The 20,685-nt window shown below is 41.2% G+C and overlaps 1 protein-coding gene across 3 annotated transcripts in view; it reads left to right on the top strand.

Moving 5' to 3' along the window:
• Nucleotides 1-1,556: 1,556 nt before the first annotated feature.
• The window catches only part of NKAIN3 (sodium/potassium transporting ATPase interacting 3), a 339,304-nt gene continuing 320,175 nt past the window's right edge, over nt 1,557-20,685 (top strand). For all 3 annotated transcript variants that reach the window (XM_063393405.1, XM_063393401.1, XM_063393396.1), the window contains exon 1: nt 1,557-1,864. In XM_063393405.1, the coding sequence (XP_063249475.1) occupies nt 1,811-1,864 (54 nt within the window). In that variant the 5' untranslated portion in view covers nt 1,557-1,810. The remainder of the gene's footprint in view (nt 1,865-20,685) is intronic.

Here is a 20,685-nt window from a genome sequence, read left to right as displayed (position 1 = left end):
GCTTCTTACTTGTCTTCCTTTTGTTCTTTGGGTTTGGTATTTAAAACTGCCTTAATGTTTTCCTACTTAAAAGGGTGAAGAAAAAGGGTAGAAAAAGGAAGCTTTCCAAATCTAATCTGACACAATACTGTTTTACAGCAGCCTTGTAATTATTTGATTATTGTCACTACTATTTAATATATAAATGAAGAGCTTTATGTATTTGGGGGATGCAATACTATCTATTTCACAGAGACATAAATCGGATAACTCACTAAAATGCCTTGTAGAAGGTAAGGTTTTGGCTTTGTGCTTTGCTTTTGTGGTTTGTTTTTCTTTTTCTCCCAGGGCAAGCTTCAGTGTTTTGTGGCAGAAGTCTCTGTATTGTGGAACAGCAGCTGGTAACAGGCTGTAGGAAAGTGCTGCCTGGTGAGTGGAATATGCCTTAATGCCTGTAAGAAAATAATCTATTTTTTAAATATTTTGTTGGAGAAGGGAAAAAAGAATGTAGCCAACACTTCATCCACACATCATACCCAAACCGTATTTTTAAGAGACGATGTGTATATTTGGATTTATTGTCTCGCCCCAGAAGATTACTTGTCTATGACCAAAGTACCTATATAGCTGTAGGGACCGCAGTATCTCCACTGATCCTGTTTCTCCCAGCTGCCCCTGGAGAGGCCCCTGGAGAGCACTGTTTGTTCATCCGTCTCCTCGTATGGACTTGGCAGTGCTGGATTAACGCTTAGACTTGACGATGCTAGATCTTTTCCACCCTAAAGGACTCTACGATTTACCATTGCTAGGAGCGGTGATTGCCGGAGTCGAGTCCCTCTCCCCGCAGCCCATTCCCAGTCCGTACCCCGTGAGGGACACCGGGAGCCGGCGGGCTCTGCTGGCACAATGGCGCTGCCAGGAAGGGAAACCCCTTCCCCGGCATCACTGGTGCGCGGACAAGGAGGGGACCGCAGAGCCCGAGCGCAGCCTCCAGCACCCAGCCGGAACAGGCTCACTGGGTACCGCCCGGCACCCTCTGGGAGAGGGCACCCAGCGGCTGCCAGCGGGACTCCCTCAGGTTCGGGGTCCTGGCCGCTTTCCCTGTCCCCGGAGTCCGTTCCGGCCCCGGCGCGGCGCGGACGGCGAACAATGGCCCGCGACCGGCCCCGGGCTGCCCCGGCCGCCGCACGGGCGGGCTGCTGCGGGCCCGCCCCGCCGCCCGACGGCCGCCGCTCCCCGCCCCTCCCCGCCCGAGTCCCTTCAACTTTACCCGGGCTCTTGCAACAAGCGGCCCACGCCGCGCTGCCGCTGTCCGCACAGCTCCCCGCCCCTCCCGCCAAGTTCCCCTCAAGCACAGCCTGTCCTCGGAGCCTCCCAAATCCGCAAACCGCCCGCCCGGGGATCCCCAGCACGGCGCCGGAGAACAGCCCGCCGCCGCCCCCGCTCCTCTCCCGTTCGCACCTCGCACAGCTCCCGCCCTCCCTCGCACGCCCACCCGCGCCCCCCGCCTCCCCACCCTCGTTCCCTCTGCCCACCCCGCCCCGGTCCGCGAACGCCCACCCCCGGCCCCTGCCCCTTCCCCAGAGCCAGACCCGGGCAGAGCCCTCCGCTGCCGCCGGCTCCCAGCCCTGGGACCGCGCCGAGCTCTGCGCGCCGCTTCCCGCCGCCGAGGAGGAGCCCCTCCACAAAGGAGTGAGGCGGCAGCAGGCGGGGATCCACGCACGCCCGGCCGCCCCGTCCGGATGCGGTGAGCCCCCCGCCTCGCCTCCGGGGCCGCGCCAGTGCGGGAGGGAAGAAGCGCGGCAGCGGCGGCGGCTCTCCGGCTGCCACCATGGGCTGCTGCACGGGGCGCTGCACGCTGATCTTCCTCTGCTCGCTGCAGCTGGTGAGTGCCGGGGCAGCTTCGGCGTCGCGGGGCGGGGGCTGGCAGGGACGGGCGCTCGCTGCCCCGACCCGGGCACGGCCGCCGGGGGCGCGGAGCGGCGCTGACCCTGCCGCGGAGCTGTCCGCCCCGACGGCGCGCCCGGCCCCTAAGTTTGGCGGTGCGGCCAGAGCGGCCCCGCGGCGGGGGCACGGAGAGGGTCAGCGCTGTTGGCTGTCAGCGCTCCCTGCCTGAGGGAGAGCGGCTCCCCCGCCCTGGTGTCGCTTCGAGGAGGTGTCACTCCCCGGTGGTTCCGGGCAGAGGCTTCCCCTGTGTGCTCAAAGTAGAGGCCGAGGGGAAGAAAGAGGCTGACGGTGCTCCCGGTCAGTGCCCGCGGGGCGGCGGGGCCGGACACTGCTGGGCGCTGCCGGCGCGGTGAGAAGATGCGGGGACCGGCGTCGCCGCCTCTTTCTGTTTTTCTTAACCTCTGTAAAAGCGGCGTGTGCCGACTCAGTCCTGTGACTTTTCTTGGGGTTCCTTCCCTCTGCTTAAGTATTCCTCAGCGTGCAATTGAAACAACAGAACGGTGCCGCTTCTTCTCTTTGTTTAGTGGAGTTGGCATATTTATTTGAGAGAAAACTGTTGTTGAGATAAATCACCTCCAAACAACAATAATCCTTCATCTGGCTCATTAGCAAGATGATAAAATAATACTCTCCCCTTAACAGTAGTCCCTGGTCCCGAGAGTGTTTTAAAAGATTTTTCTCTTTTCTAGTGACTCAGTGTCATCATTTTGCCACATGATCTCTCTTAAAATGAGTGGTGTTCCTCGTGTGTGTGTGCCTGTAAAGAAGAAAAGTGGGATGCATTTAGTGTGTGTGTGTGGGGTTTTGTTTGTTTGTATTCCTAATCCTTTGCAATCTTTCTAGTTTTCTCTTACAACACTTTGAAATCGCTTCTGTTTCAGAGGTAATACTCCAGAAGTAATTGTACATATTGTATTTATTTGAAAAATCCACTTTCATTTTCAAGGCTTTGTGCCAGGTTCTTAGCCTGTGTAAACTGGTGTGTCTCCATTGTTTCCAGTGTGAGCCTGGACCTTATTCACATGTGAATAGAGTGATGGGCTTGGTGTGGTATAAGTGACTGAACGGCACAATCTTGCCAAAAACCAGAGGAGGCACATGATTGGTACACTTAGTGTAAGGAAAGTGTTCTGTATACATTGCTGTTATTTTTTATTTCTTGTTTTGTATCGGTTTTGTGCTAACGACTGCAGCAGAATCGCTCCTGATTTACATCATGCATGTGGGAGGGGAAACAAACCCTATTTCTTCAAATATATTTCTTTGCCAGTTATGAGGATTATAATAACTGTATTTACTATTCTGTGGAATTACTGGGAGACTATAAAAATTGAAGTAAAGTGTGAATGGCCACCATAATCTGCAGAGAAATGCATAAAAAGTCTTTCAGGAAAAGAGTCGTGTTTTATAAAAGATCTATCAGACGATATAACAACTTTCAAAAATTACTTCAGTGCATAGTTTTTTCTGCTGTTCTTACCTCTTTTATAGTGATGTTCCACTGTCATACCTACGTCTTTCAGGTGCTGATAAATGGCTGTATGACAAAATGCTGTCACTTTAATTTATTTTCATTTAAAAATAGAAGTCTTTTTTTATATTCAAGAAGTAATCTAGTAGATATTATGTCCTGGTTCCAACTAAGACAGGACTGGTTTTTTTGCAGTAGCCTGGAAGGGACATGGCTAGGAACCTGGAGGTTATTCTGTGCTGCCTCACACCTTTGCCAGGGTGGAGGAAAAGAACTCTCTTCCAGGGAGAAAGGGCTCCTTGTGTTTGGGGCAGCAGTCCCAAGCTGGAGAGAGCCGTGGGGTGGCCCTGATTCCAGAGAGAGCCTGGCTGCAGGCTGTGGTCTGGCTGGGGCTGGGGCGAACATTTTGCGTGTCAATCACTCTTCAGCACGCATTTGTTATTAATACTGTCACTGTTACTGTTCCTTTTCTTATCTCATTGCTGTTTCCAGTAAATTGGTCTTATCTGAACCCACGATCTTTGCCTTTTGAGCCTCTAATTCTCCTCTCCAGACACCTGTAGGGGGAAAGGAGAGAGGGAGAGGGAGGAGCGTGCGGCAGCATGATCTGGAGAGTCTCAGTCGCAGAACCAAATTGGGGAGTTCATTCCTGAACCACGACACATGAACTTCAAGATCAGATGCTTTCCACGGTTTCAGTGGTGGTACTGTTCAGTTTATATCCATACAAGTTAACACCACAGAGAATTTAAATCTTTTTCTAATATCTTAGAGGTCTTGAATATAAAACAAGCAGCAAAACTGCATCCCTGGACATTACTCTCGTTAAGTGCGATTTATTTTACTTTGCATCCACTTATGGAGGGGTGGAAGAGATACTAGTGATTGTAGACAATATTTAGAGTAAATCTTGCAAAATCCAAGCACATGTAGTGCTAACTTGTATAATTTCAGATGTACTGATGATTTATACAACTTGCAGAAAAACTTTAAAAAAGAAACAGATGGGCACATATCTTAAAAAAAGAAGTTGTTAACTTCTTTTAAACTTACAAGAACAGTTACTCGTGAACAGCTCAGGCTTAGCTTTAGGATTAACCTTAACCTTAGCCTTAGGATTAACCTTTTGATATTACCTGAGAAAGAAGTTTCTAATTAAATACAGTTGGCAACACCTTTTCTAGCAGGCATGTACTGTTAGATTCTCTTCTGTATAAGATGGAAAATAAAAAAAACCAAATCCCTGGAGACATGTTCATAAACAAGATTTGCTTCTTTTTCTAAAGAAGAGTGCACTGTTCAGGGTCGTCAAAGCACAGTTTCTTGATTCTTTAAAACTTTTGTCTTCTCTATCTTTTGCCTTCTTTATCTTAGCAATATATAAACAAACAGCATAGGCAAAAGTGAAGAGGAAAACAGTTACTGCATTACTGTGAAAAAAATATCCTTTCTCTAATGGCAACACATTAAGTGTATTAACTGCAAGAAGATTTGCTTGTAGTTTTCAGTCCTGTTTATTAGGGGATTTTGACATAAAATAGCAGTGACAGAGATTTTCAGTTATGCTTTAACTCACAAAACTGGAGATTTTTTGGCTGACACCTTCTATTTTTATAATGAATGCATTTAAGTGTTTCATTCAGTAATGATAAGGACAGTCTGTAATTAGTCTTCTATCATTTATCAATAACTTCATGTGTAAATGGGAATCCATATCAATATGTGTAATACAGAATTCTGAAAAAAGTCATTGAGATGGAAGTGTAGGTGGCACAAGTTCAGGAAAAGCTGTTGGTCACTTTCAGGGTTTCACTGAACCCCTTCATGTGGATTTTGCTTCTGAAAACCAAGGAAATTTTGTGTAAGGAGGACTGTATCCTGCCCCACCACTTCTCCTTGATCTTTTACTGTTTTGCCCTTCCTGACTGAAGCATTGTCATGCCATTGCCAAAGATGTCTGAGCAAAGAACAATGGAGTGTATGTGTATCTTTCTGTGCATAAATATGCCATTAAGATTATTAGGAGCTATGTATACATTGGGAAAATATATCATAAGGATCTATGAATCCTTTGGATTACAGCCATAATTCTTACTGATGACACTAGAAGTTTGAGACATTGGCCTTGTCTGTACTAAAAAATTAAACCAGCTGGCAGAGATTGTGGCTGTGCTATTGCAGACACCATGCCATAAAACACTGAAAGATGAAAATGTTTGGAAAATAAAACAAATTCAAAAAAAATTTAATTCCGGAAGGGGTAAATTGACAATGAAATGCAGCAAGATTTAGCTGTGTGAATCCAATTGGTGTTAATAAATGTCACACAGGGAAAACCTTCATGCTGCTTTGAAAATGTGTTTCTGAGAAACTACCTTAGCAGGATAATGTTTCAACACTTAAAATAAATGGAAGTTTTTGGGACCTAAAAGTAGGCAGATAAACAAACACAAAGGACTCTAAACACAGAGATGGTAAATGAGATTTTCGAAGTGGTGAAGGGATGGTTGATGGAAAGTGTGTGACTAAGTCCCTTCATGGCTTTGACAGTCTCATTTCATGTGCTTACCCTTGGGCTCCTCTGCACTGTGTTCATTCTGTACATCCTGATTTAGTAGTGTGTGGTTTATCCAGTTATAGCTAGTGTAAAATAGGCTGTTCCCTACTTAACCTGTTGCTTTCCAAATTATTACAGTGTCAGCAGGCCACTCTGAAAAATTATTGCAGTGGAAACACAACTTCTGTGTACTAATGTTTCCCCTCATGTTTGTTTGGGAAGTGCAATTGGTCATTTTAACAGCCTAATCTCTGTCAATATTCAGAAGATTTACATTTATGATTGTCATTAATTATACTGATGTATGTAAATCCTTACATTTGGAGATGAGACTGTATCCATTAGAATGAACAATAATGTTTCATCATTTGTTACTGAACATCATGGAATTTCAGCAGTTATGTGGAGAAGTGATATATGTATATATCATGCACAGATTCTAATCTCATTTTTAAATATTTTATAGAGCTAGACACTCTATGACTTTGACTCTTGATGCTTGGATGTTAGAACTGACAGATACCAGTTATTCAGTTAACAGCTCAGGGATTCAAGGGGATTGGTAAATTTGAGAAAGTAAAATCTTTGAACCAATAAATTGCTGCACTTTTTATGTTGATGAAAGAATCACCAGCCCATTGATCTGGAGATGAAGCATCTGTCCACTGATAAAAGAGGAGGAAGTTGAGGGAGTGCCTCTTGTACTAGCAAGGATGGAGAAAACCTGGGGTTTTAGCCCTGAACAATGTCCTGGTAGCAGGATGTTGCATTTTCTGTTATTACAGCTGAGCTGGGAATGGTGTCTTCCTCTGATAACTCAAATGATATTCCCAAAACATGTAACCATTGCTGGTGGCTATACCGTGAGGCTGATAAGCTTGTAATGTGGGTGTATAGTTGCATTTAACCTTAACATTGGAAGTAATCTGTTACATCCAGTAGAACTACTTGAGTTAAATATTCACAATCCAAAAAATACATATTATATACATTTTAGGATCTCGTTCATCAGGAACAAGAGAATGAAAACTAACACTGTTTTCCACTTTGTGTTTTTGTTTTATTTTTCAAAATTGTTGTGAGCTATCTGTTGGTAAAACACACATTTTGAGCTCATCAACACTGTAAGACTTGACTTCTCCATGCACCAGAAATTCAGCTTCAGAAGTGAAATCCCCACCCGTGGAAGCTGCATGTAAGACTTCTTCTGTTCAGTGTTTCCAAAGTTAGAAATTCAAAACTTAAGGAAACATGAACTTTCAGAGCCCCCTGGAATTTCTGAACTGGGTAAATTTCTGAAAGGAATAATGCAGCTCTTGCTTAGTCTTAGGCTCCATCCACCACAGCAGGCTGTTTTTTCTACAATTCCTGACTGCTCTATGACTGAGGGACAGTCAATTGTCATATAAATATTTAATTAATATATTTATAGTGATGAAGTGAAAGAATTAAGATTTCAATGATAATAATGACAATTAATGCACTGAAAATTGTGAATTATATAGCTGCTCTTCCCGTCTATAAGACCAGTAAGCTTTGTAAATAGTTATGTTAAGAACATTCAGATATGCTGCTGATCTGCTTCTATTTCAAGATCTGCTACATTCTGCCTAGACCCCATTCTTGGGACTAAGAAGCAAATACTGTGGTTTGGAAAGTCATTGGAATTCAGGAGAGTATTGTTGGATCTAAATGGTATTGTTGGATCTAAATGGAATTTGGGTAGGGCTTGCAGAACTTGAACACTTTGTAGCTTTATTTTTGGAGATCATATGGGATCATATAGGATCAATTGCACTTGCAGTTGTTCAGGTGATATTTAAGTTTGCCAGTTTTGTGAGGTTTGGATCTGAAATAAATAGTTAATTTAACTAGTTAATCTTAGCTCATGTATTCAATCTGTCTCTTACTTGGATCTTACAAAGAGACCCTTTTAGGTTTAGGACCAATTTGGTAAATTGACAAATAAGTAGTAAAATCACAATCCCTTAAGTTTTCAGGTAAAAGTGTTGCATTTTGCCCCCCCTGTGATATTAATTTAATTGATTAGATGACCAAATAGAAAGTCAAACCAGTCACACTAATCATTGGCCCTGATATTGTACAAGAAAAGTGAATGGAGGTTTTGTACTTCACTTGATTAGAACTGGGGTAAATTAATGTGTTCCATACTTGCTAAGATGATCACTTCTTGGATGTGCTTGGTAAAGCTGAGAGGCAAAGGACCCAGGAAACAACATGGGGAAAATTGATGGAATACCAGAAAAAAAAAAAGCCATAGTGGCATTATTGGATGATGTTTTTGAAATAAATTTTGGAAACTCCATCCTTGAATAAATTCAAATTGAGCTAAACAGAGCTCTCAAAATCCTGATCTAACTGAAGCTTATCTGATGTCAAATTTGGCCCTGCCATGAATAAAGGTTTTACAAGGTGACTTCTAAAGACATCTTGCAACTTAGGTTATCTGGTCATTATATGATCTTGCCAGAGCATAAGGAATAAGGGTATCAATTCTTTGTTAGAAGGGTATTTAAAATGCACAGTAATTTTGGTTATTTTTAAATAATTAGTTTCTTAATTTGTTGTGTTTATGCTGCAGTGAAAATAGGCTTGATATGGCAATAACAATTGTAGTATTCTGTTGTAGCTCTTGGTGTCAAACTTCAGTGTTCAAGTAAATGAGAAGTACCTGTGATTGCCTTGAGATTTATTATAAGTAACAATGCTGTGATACAATGTAGTATATCAGATCTTTTGAACTCATTAATAATGAAGCAAAATATATTTTATTCAGTCAGTCTTGTAATTAATTGCTAAGCAGTCCTTTTGGGGCAAAAAGCCTGTTATTTCTATCTGTACAGGGAAATGAACTGCACATTTTTGGTTCTAGATGACTAATATAACGGAGCAGTAATAAGTGACTGTGTAGTTCAGGAAACTGAAAACATGATACAGTTTTTCATCTCTAGGTCACATTTTCAATTTCACTGCAGGTTAGATGACAGCAAATGTCATTATGAAATGTTTATTAAATGATACTGGTCTTGCTATAGCCTTAGTGTAAAAATGTCATCTTAATACAGAGATTGGTCATAATTTCCACCTTTTCTGTTATACAAGAAGGGTGAAGGTTGGTGGTCATGGTGAAGACCAAAATGATGGTTTTGCCAAAGTTTCCCTCAGTTTTCCTTCAGCTTATAAGGGGTGCTAGCATGCTAGTGCAATGAAGTTAGCACCACTGCCTTAGCTCATACTAGACATGATATCTTTGTAAGCTTTATAACTGACAAGAAATTAAAATTAAAATTAAAAATAATGTTAATTGCATTGTTTTTGTATAAATTTAAACTTTTTTCATTGGTCAGAAAGAACATTTCTTACTGCTTTTTATTTAGTACAATTTGTCTCAAAAACAAAATTTGGGCAGTAGCAAATGGAAAGTGTCTCACTTTGAATTTTGAAGCAGCTCGGTTTTGTCCAAGATGAAACAGTTTTCTCCTCATCTTTTCTGAGCAGTTCATGCATACCTTCCTAAAGGGTATGCCAGCAAGTTTTGGATCAGAGACTCCTACGCTGAATGAGACTTGCAATTCCTTGACACAGCTGTGCCGGCAGCACTGTGACAGGTTTTACTGTGTCAGGGACTGTTTTTTAGTTCTTTTCTTCTGTGTGTGACCAGTGAAATCTTTGTAGTCTTGTTATGGATCTGTGCCTTTGATAGGTTGTAAAGGACAGTGGTAAGCAGCATTATCACTGTACTCTGATCTCAGGAACATACAGAGTGCTTAAGACCCTGGTAATGAAATGGTAGTAAAAGATTTTATTTTAGACCTTTTACTTTTTACTGTACTTCCTTATCATCTTGTCTTTCTTCAAACACAGCCCTATCTTGCATGCAATCTCAACTCAGATGGATTTTTTAATGCTGTGGTGATTTGGGACTTGTTCTTACAAGTTGCTGAATGCCCTACAGCTCTCATTAAAGTTGCTGAAAGTCATTCTTTTACATATAGGCTCTTTATAATGGTAGGTTCAAGCAAAGGCAGCAATGAACCCCTTCCACCTGGTGCATGCCAGTAGTACAGTAAAAGAAAAGGAAAAAGGAAAATTTTCTACTTAAAACAACAGACAGTTTCAGCTAGAAAAATATCCCTTACAGAAGTGAATGCTGCAAAGAAATAAAATCAAAAATTTTGTGAAATGCAGAAGGAAGATAATTGTAAACCAATTATTTATGTTGCAAGTTAATCTTGAATAATCGCACTTGGTTCTTCCACAGGTCTTTCTTTTTTCCTTTTTTTTTTTGTTCTGTTTTGTGAGTACAGAAGTTTTGGCTGAGAGTAAGTACAAATATATAAAGGGTATATACTTGACAATGAGCCCAATGGAAATCTCTGAGGAGGGTTTTGACACACACCAAAGAAACTACACATATAGCAAAGTAGAATAATACTTAGGAGATGAAGCATGAGCAGGAAGATTCTGAAATGCTTTTATAAATAAGGAGATTATGTGGGAGCATGGGATGAAAAGTATAGAAAGGTGTATTTAGATGAGTGTAAAAAAGTGGGATGTGGAAGCCCTCTTCAGAGAGATGAAAGATTTTCTTTGTGTGTGGGAGGAATTCCTGCCTAAGGTTTCACTGAAAATAAGATCTTAAGGAGAAGATTTTTATTTATCTTTTCTGATGTACTGTTACTAAGCCAGTTTCTCACTATTCTATTGTGAGTTACTGTGTTGGTGTCAGACCCTTTGAATAAAAAATGCCAGGGAAGCAAAATCTGATGATGATGATGATAACGATGTTTTCTAGGGAGACTGGAATGACAAGCATGTTTCTCACCCAGCTCTAGTTTTTGCCTTTGGTTGAGCCTTGAATACTCTGTGTTGTCCTGGGAATGCTGCAACTTCATTAGCCTGTTGGCAGTTCCTGGAATCTCCTCTGAGCAAAGTGCTCCTGGAGCTTAGGAGTGTGCAAGTGAAGCTCAGCACAAGCCACAGTTGAAATGAGTAGACATGTAAATCTGTATCAGCCTAGAAAACAAAACACAACAAAACTAACCCTCCCCAAAAAACCTCCCAGTTAAGTGCAGCTTCTTAAATGGACTGAAAAGAGCTGGTGTCTAAACGCATTCCAGAAATGGAATTCTGTAAAAATGGAGCACATAGAAAGACATTCCTCTGGAAGTTTAATCTTCACAATGAATGAATAAAAAGCTGAAGAATTCTAAGGCTCTAAACTGTAGTGCATTATAGTACAGGAATAACATCACTCCAATATATAATTTGCCTCTGCCTGTGAGCTGTTCATTTTCTTGCTAAGAGTTTGCTGTACCTTTCTATTGCAGAGTAAGCAGGATGTTTAATTTCTCTAACGTGTATTGGTTTCATGAATTAAGTAGACATCACCAGGGTAAGTATGTTTATATTTTAACTGGAACAGAAGCCTCACTGCTCCTTCTGACTGAATAATTTGCATCACAGAAACCTGAAAAGCCTCTGTGTCCTCTAATGCAGATGGAGCTATGCAGAATACTGAAGATAGATGGTCTTCCCATGGAGATGCCCTGATCTACTACTCCAGATTCTTTAATCAGACTATAGTCAGGAAGCTGCACGTTTGTAAAATACCTGTTTTGGTGTACCCACCAGCATGGGCATTCAGGAAGCCTAAAAATGCCTGAATTTGGGAGATATTGTTCTCAATTACTTCTGTTTTCAGTTCTTATGTTGGTTAGTCACAGATTTGTGCCCAGCCTCATTCTTGTTCACATCAACAGGAAATCCTGGCTCCAATGCCTAGCTGTGAAATTATACACTATTTCCATTTTCACATTCATATATATATATATATTTTTTTTTTCTGGAGCCGAATGATTTGCTTCCAACTCTCCTCCCAGTTATTTCAGAACAACATCCAAATTCTGATCTTCATCTGTTTGTTGTAGTAAGATTCATATAATGTTCCCGAAACCAGTCAAGACTTTTCAAATTCACTTGTAGCTGTAAATACATTGTTCTTTTCTGAGTGTTTGCAATTATACAATGTAAGTGTTCTTTAGTTGTATAGTTGCCACAGTTATTTGTGGTTCTTCACATGATGTTGGTTGCATAGCATTATGGAAAGTTCTGGTTAGTTCAGAAAAAAGGGAATGTGAACTGGTGACAACAGACAGATGAACTGGTAGTGTCATTAACTGTAATGCAGTTATTAGAGCACTTGGAATGGGAGTGTTAGGAGGGACTGAAAAAAAAAAAGCTTCCAAGCCTTGATTTACCGTTAGAAATTAGACATATGAATGGCAGTAGCCTATATCCAAACTTCATTCAAATGTCAGAGAAGAGCTTTAAGTACATTGAAATATAATAGATTCCGTGAATAGCTTTAGGTTGTATATTACTAATGCATAATTTAGTCATAGTGGTTGAAAGCCACTATGAAAGCTGCCATGAAAGCCATAGTTGACTTAGTTGTGCCAGAAGTAACCACAAGGTGCCAACATTTAAATGGGATTAAATTATGAAGCCCTTCGTTTGTCTCATTTCTCTAATATGTTTTTTTTCATGAGTTAGACATCATGAAGATGTGTGTTTACATTTTAATTGTAACCAGTTACATTTGTTAATCAGTACAACTGTAAACAATTGAATGCACTGATGACTCTTCCAAAGTGTAGCCTGCACAGCTGAGATGTGGTGTGCTGCCTTGCACAGCAGAAATGCAGGGTGTGAAACAGCCTCACCAGGATGATACTGGCACCTATCACACAGGTACATGAACCTTGTTGCTTGTTCTGTTATGGGACAGGTACCATAACAGAAAATCTGTGGGAAATCTGTACCCACCCTCATCTGCTGAAATTTCCTATACACCTTGCATTTTTTGAAGAGGTGAAATTCATGATGGTTGGAGAGCAATACAGCCTATAACCTCTTCTGGTCACATTTAACAAACATGGATCATCTAGGGGTGGGAAGAAGGTGATGTCAAATAATTTCATTGCAATTTTTTTATCCATGGAGGGTTCCAGGTTTCAGTGTTTAAGTCAGTATGTGATACTTACTTGCACTGTGGAACTGTGCAGTGCCTCCTGGCCAAAAGAGTGTCCAGGTTAACCTAAGATCTCACTGAACTGAGATTCTGGTATAATCAATGCAGCTGTATTAATTTAATTATTTATTTTTTAGCTTTATTATGATTTTGGTTCTCTTGGCTGATCTGACCCATGAAATTCTTGGCCATATGAATTTTGTAGTTTTCACTGGGATTTCTAGTCTGATCCACATGCCAGTCATGCTGGAGGGCTCCAGTACTGCTGGGGTTTCACTGTGTGTATTCATCTGTTGAGAAGCTGAAGTAAATAATGCCCCGAGTTCAGGCCTGGGTTTGCCCTTTTAGAGATCTCTTGAAGCACCCTGCAGCTGAGGTTGGTTCTGCAATAGGATGTGTGTCTGAGATACAACCTGCCTCAAGCACTTACAAACCAAAACAGGTAATGGAGTCAGAAAAAGAAGCATGCAAATGTTTTTCTTTACGCTCTACAGAGAATCTCTGGAGTTGTAGTTCAGGCTGGTTTTATGCTTGGTGATTCTTCATGTTTCTGCACACAGTTAGGATTATTCCTTTTTTTATATTGGCCACATGTGACTGTGAGCGTATTAACACTTTGATACACAAGTTCACTGTGTTTGGGTGGGCTCATAATTTGGAGAACATATTTCTTTTTATTTGTGCACTGTTTGCAAAGTGGTTTAGAGGTGCTAAAATATATTGCAAGCACAAAAATCTCTTTCAGTTTCAGGAGGAATGTAGTAAGCATGGATTCTCCTCTGGAAAGATTATTTTCAGGAGGTGACAGATTTGAGTTGATCCCTGCACAATTAGCTGTCATGCAGAATGAGACTTGCAAATACCTACATCTGCACTGATGGGTGCTTCTTTGGGGATTTTTCCCATGTGTTGTCACCTTTGGCTACAGGCACTTGGGGAAGACGAGCACTCTCTAAAGAACATTCTGGAGAAAAGGAAAATAAACAAGTATCCCCAAAATACTGGAACTGGCCATCTGTGTACAGAGAAGGGGCAATTTTAAGTCAGGGAGGAGTTTTGTTTCTGCTGATAGAAGCACTGTTCAATTTGTACTAAAAGGACTGTGAGTTCATGGTTTTCTTATTATGGTACTTTGTCAACTCATTTGCTCAGTCCAGTTTTTGGTGACTGGAATTGGCTAAAAGATTGCAGGATATTCACTGCAATAGGAGGAAGAAATCCAAATCTCCTGGGTGGCAAACCTGAATTGTTGCATTTTCTCTGAATGACAAATGTCCATTGAATCCCAACTATCTAGGCAGAAGAGTAATTTCCAAGGCAGCCTGTCACAATTAATTCTCTTCCTCTAAAAGTGAACCAATAAATTGTGCTGGTGTTTAAGGGGTAATCTCTGTGACTTTAAAGAACATAAACTATCAGAGGCACACCAGTCTGACTGTGCTAAATGCTGAGCACCTCCTCTATCCGAGTGAGTAACCTCATCTCCCACAGAGAGCAGCAGGAGCTACAGGTGCTGGCATCCTCACTCAGTGGCATCACTGCTCAGAGGGATCGAGCTGTAACTGAGGCAGCTGTGCTGCTGACTGGGCTTGGTAAGTGCAGGCACTATTAGAGGGTGCCATTAGATGAAGTCATGGAACCATTAGGAAGCCTGTGAAAATGAGTACCCTCTTCTAATCTGAAAAGTGTTGTGGTTGAGAATATACCCACTGGACATCCTCAAGGGAACATTTCTTTCACACATAGTGACTCTGTCAGGGTTACCAGCTGGCATTTCACCAGCATGAGACTTAGCCTTGTAACATCTCGTTGATCCCTACATCGTGCTGAGTAGTGCTGGTCATCTATTATTAATATACTCACATTTTTGCTAGGCTAAAAGTATATTATTTTCTTATTAAATCTTCCATTACTTTAAGATGCTTTTAAGGACTGTTCTGCTTTCATTCTATTAGTTGTGAACAAAAGCTTTTCAAATGTCAGAAGTTAATATATGCTGATATCTGAATAAACAAGAAAATACATCCAATTCGGAGGCCATTTTCTTATATAATGATGTCTTTACACTATTTTTATAAAATATCTCCCTTTTTGCTATGTGAGTGCATATTCATACACAATTCCAAGTTTGCATTAGAAATATTGGCTGCATGACAATGTGAGACTTTCTCTTATAATGGTTGTTGTTTGGCGTGCATCAAGAACTCAAAGAACTGATAAGTTAAGAAGTAGTATTGTGTTTGCTTACACAAGTTGATGGAGGCAGTGACATGTTTATTCTGCTTGGAGATGGCCGGAGGGAAGCCAGTGTGCACCTAGGAACTGTGAAGTTAGTTAGCAGAGAGAGTTGGAGAGCTCTCATGGCAGAGAGGTATACCAACAGCATCTCAGTGCTGCAGTAACAACCTGCTGCTAATGGCCAGGGCTGTCTGGAGTAGTTTTGCATTTGTTCCCTGTGACTGAGGCTCAGCACAGGAGCAGATTTAATGAACTGTGTTGGAAATTGCATCATACTTTCTAGAGTTCCCCTGCAAATCTCTTGCTATTTTGATTTCTGGAGTTCTGTTTTCTAAAACTCTACACAGGACCTAGAATAAAGTTTCCCCTAATTATTTAGCTGATGTAGGCGTAATTTTAACTGTGCCATTTTAATTCTGATAATTTCCAGATTAATTTTTACTTTACCAGTAGTAATCCTAATACAGATATTGAATTTTACCAATAACCCCTCCTGCTTAGTTAATCTATTTATTTCTGTTCTTCTTGGAAGTTATTTTTAATTTTTAAGGATCTTTGAACTATCTCAGAGCTATGCTCAAAAGTGAGTTTGTAGCCTTTTACTGCCATTGCTGCTAGTAGACCTTGCTTGAGGCTATAGAGAAATTGGGACAAAGCCAGGGGAAAAAACTCAGGCTCATGTCTTAAGCACAAGATAACCATTCATCTTTTATAAGCCTTTCTTGACTGATACTTTCCAATTCTCAGAAAAGATGTACCAGACATGGAAGTGTTCATGCTTTTCCATAGCAGAAATGCAGATTTTTCCTTGGAAATTTTGGTCATGTCATGCTGGTGTGTTTACAAGCAGCAAGGTGTGTAGTGATGGTAGAAATGAGGTCAGTATGCCTTGCTTTTATTAGATCATTCAAAACTCACTTTATGTACCTCTCTAGCTTCTGTAAATCCATTATCATCACTGGAAGTTTGGTCATTTATACTTGTGGAATTTCAATTTTAAAAGATAACAACTGAATACTTGATTTTAAGTGTTCTTCAGATATTTGGAAAAATTGTTTTGCTATTAAATGTATATTTAAAAATATTACATCCATGTTTCAATAAAATGCTTTGTAGAGTTTGAGATTATGGGGTAGTTTCTCACACCATCACCATGTCTTCTGTAGAGGGTTTGTGTCTCTATCTGCTCTGTCTTCATTCATATGTGTCCTATTTTGGGAAGTGTAAAGGTCCTCACAGTTTTTTAGCAGAAGGCTATTGTTACAGGGAAGACTCAGTCTGTAACTCCTGACCTTTCCAGAACTTTTTTTTATATCTCCTTTGAAATAGCATGGAGGGATGATGATAAGGAAGTTGAAAATATGGCCAGCATACACACAAGTATGTTCAGGAAATAAGACTGCCTTCTTTAATACTGAAGGGAACAAACAAACCAACCCAAAATGATGGGATCCAAAACCGATTGGAAATCAGTGAAATATGTTCACACTGGTTTCAGGTTTTGTAATTAGCACAGTTTTTTGTATATGCACAGTTTTGTTCAGTTTTATTTTGTGTGTGTGTGTTTTGTTTTTTTTTTTTTCCCAGATGATTAACTGTGCTTTATTAGAGTTGCTGCAAGAGGCAAAATTTAGGCTTTTCCATCTGTGGTTTATTGAAAAATCTTAATCATAACATTACATTAAAAGAATTCTTCACATTTGCACTTTTATTTGACGGGGTAGAAACTTTTTTTGTGGCTGGAATCGTTGTCTAAAGACCTTTCCAGAGGTGTGAGGAGAGACACATTACTAATACTGTTGTTCACCTTTCAGAAGAAAGGAAGAAAGGAGCAAAACCTGTAACTCAGGGCTAGAACCAATATGTTCCACAGCATCATGCTAAAATAATGGTAGAAGGTAAGAAAATATAATAAATAGTCACCTTTCTGATAACTAAGATAAGATTTTGAAATAAACGTAATTTGAGTTCTTCTCTTGAGGAGTGGTAAGAACTGGGGCAGTGGGAATATCACAAAATCACAGAATTGTTTGGGTTGGAAGGGACCTCTGGAGAACATCTTGTCCAACCACCTGCCAAGGTGACCTAAGACAGGTGACACAGGAACACATTCAGGGTTTTCAGTCTCTCCAAAGGGGGAGACTCTGTGACCTCTCTGGGCAGCCCATATCAACAAGAAAGGCAAACCCTTGTTTTAAAGATGTTTTCAGATACAGGGGCACTTTTTCATTTATGCAGGTGAAAAAACCCTTGGCTTAGTTGTATTCCCTTTGAAGAAAAAGAATATTCTCACTGAATTTTGTGGCAAAAGGGTTATGATTCTTGTTTGAATTGTGCATATTTTTCCCCATTCTCTCTCACTGAGGAATTATTTTTTCATGCAAAATATATATACTATATGGTTTAAACACTGCTCCATCTTTACTTTTCTATGAAAACAATACATTTCCCAGGGATTAGGGGTCCTTTTACAGGGGTGTTTGACTAAGAATGTATTGTTTGTACAGTTGATTCTGTCTGGAGGCAGATGATCTGTTGTGGCTGCTTTTGACCCTGACTTCAGAAATGGCTGAAAGAAAATGTACACAGGCTGAATTAAAACCCACAAAGGATTTGCAACAGAAGTCAGAGCTAAAGATCATATAACAAAAACTTTGTAGTGATACATATTACTTAGGTTTTTTCTAATTCTTCTTATTTGTGGGCTGCAGTCTTTGCACTAGAAGTGGCTTCATTGCAGAAGCCTTTTGGTTTAGATGTGACATGTGTCAACAGGATTTTCTTTCATTTTGTAGGCTGTTATGACACTTCTTTAAATGTATAAACTAGGCTAAGACAGCTCTCATCTATCCACTGATTCAGATCCCCGTGTCCCAAACAAAGGGGCTTTGCTATCCTGGAGCAGATAGCTGTGGTGTTAAAGTTTTCAAGTGAGCTAATAAGAGTACAGGGCAGTTATGGCACAATTTTGTGATGTAAACAGAATAGTACCTGCTTATGCAAAAGTGAGAAACATTCAATTGCTATCAATTCTAACAAATGAATGGGAAAGCTGCCTGTTGCATGCAGAGTTTTGAGGCAGCTCTTTTTCCTTTAAAAACAGTGACTTAAGCAGTATGTTTTGAAGAATGAGAATTTCATAAATGGCAAGCAGAAAATTGTGTGCAACATTTGAACACTGATGATGAGAAAGACCTTTTGTTAATTATGAATTAGGCCAGTATGTTTGCTTTATGCATGTATTTTGTTGCTTTAAAAGGTACTTGTCAAGGGTTCTAATAAAGACAGAAAATAAACAGTTGAAAGGATGGGAAGGAGGGCAATGGCAGGAGAAAAGAATACATGTCTGCTTTTGCACGTGAGGATCTTGTTTCTGTTGCTGTATCATTCCAGCCTTACTCTTCTCAAGTATCAGCTGACCTCTGATAAACATATTGATCCCTGGGGTACTCCGTGTTGCTCAGATTCTAAATAAAACAAGTATTTGTTTTTGATTCTAAATAAAACAAAACCTGCTAGGGTCATCTTCTCTGCTTCTTTGTCTTTGATCTGGAGAGCCTGCAGCTTCTCACTAACTTGATAAAAGGCCCATATCCCCTGAATATCTGCTGGTGACTTGAAAATGCATTTTCTCAGTCTTGGATTTATAATAATTTTCTTCCATATACATGTTCTTCTGTAGCTATGTGCTGGATGTACGAGGGTTACCATATCTTAGATGGCCCAAAGCCACTTACTGAGTGGAAATTTTAAATTTTGAACCATCTTTTAACACATTTCATATTGAATCACTCCAGTCAGCATGAGTCCATGAAAGGCAGATGCTGCTGACCAACCTGATCTTCTGTGACAAGGTGACCCACCTGGTGGATGCAGGAAAGGCTGTGGATGTTTTTTACCTGAAGTTTGTTAAAGCTTTTGACACCATTTCCCATAGCATTCTCCCGGATAGATTGACTGCATGTGGCTTGGACATGAACATTCTTTGCTGGGTAAAAGACTGTCTGGATGGCCGGGTCCGGGGAGTGGTGGTGAATGGAGTTCAATCCAGCTGGCAGCAGGTCACAAGTGGTGTCCCCCAGGGCTCAGTTTTAGTGCTGACTTGTTTAATATCTTTATCAACTGCGTGAGGCAATCAAGGGCACCCTCAGTCAGTTTGCAGGTGACACTAAGTTTGGCAGGAGTGTTGATCTGCTACGAGAGCAGGAAGGCTCTGCAGAGGGCTCTGCACAGACTGAGTTGATGGGCTGTGGCCAATTTTAAGATATTTGACAGGGCAGTAAGACCCAGTCCTGCCCTTGGGTCACAATACCCCATCCAACACTACAGGCTGGGAAGCTGCTCAGAAGAGAAGCACCTGGGGGTGCTGGTCAACAGCCAGTTGAACACAAGTCAGCCTGTGCCCAGGTGGCCAAGAAGGCCCATGGCATCTTGGCCTGGATCACAAACAGTGTGTCCAGCAGGACCAGAGCAGTGATTTCCTTCTGTAGTCATCACTGCTGAGGCCATATCTCAAATCCTGTGCTCAGTTTTAGGCCCCTCACAAGAAGAACATCAGGGTGCTGGAGCGTGTCCAGAGCAGGGCAGTGGATCTGGTGAGGGGTCTGGAGCACAAGGCCTGTGAGGGGCAGCTGAGGGAGCTGAGGCTGTTTGCCTGGAGAAAGGGAGGCCCAGGGGGGACCTTATTGCTAGTTGAAAGAAGGCTGTAGTGAGATGGGGATCATTCTCTTCTCCCAACAAGTGATATTTGGAGAATTGTCTTTCCTGAGTGGGGATTGTCAAGCATGGGAACAGGCTGCCCAGGGAAATGGTTGAGTCACCATACATGAAGGTATTTAAAAGACATATGTGGGACCTAGGGTTTGGTGGTGGCCTTCGCAGTTTTAGGTGGATGTTTGGACTTGATGATCTTTGAAAACTTTTCCAATCTAAATGATTTTATGATTCTGTAAGAACACAAGTTAGAGGAACCATCAAGACTGAAGGCCTCAGGACAGTATCAGTGTATCTTCCTTTATAAAAAACATCTAGTTGTTGAAATCTTATCTTTCTGCTGCTTGCGTTTCCTTACACGTAGAAGATGTGTCCCAGTGCCTTGTGCAGCCATGGTTTTTCCTGGGAATGGTGGAGTAAGTATCCTCTTTTATAGAAAGCTTTTTAATAAGCTTTTTATAAAAGAGGGTAATAAGCATGACATGGAGATGCTGCTTATTCCCACTGCTGCTAGATCCAGTTTAGTGCATTTCAGTTCTCATTTGCTTCAATGCAAGACAATTATTTCCAGTTCTTTTCCCTTTTAATGTGTGTATTTGGTATGTATGGCAGGATTTTGGTAGCAGGGAGGCCACAAGGGTGGCTTTAGTGAGAAGCTGCCAGAAGTTTCCCCTATGCCTTATAGAGCCAATTCCAGCTGGCTCCAAGATGGATCTGCCTGTGGCC

This window comes from Prinia subflava, chromosome 1, assembly GCF_021018805.1.
Source record: "Prinia subflava isolate CZ2003 ecotype Zambia chromosome 1, Cam_Psub_1.2, whole genome shotgun sequence".
Taxonomy (NCBI): Eukaryota; Metazoa; Chordata; class Aves; order Passeriformes; family Cisticolidae; genus Prinia; species Prinia subflava.
Note: the sequence above shows the minus strand (reverse complement) of the source record. Positions and strands in the feature narration are given on the sequence as shown.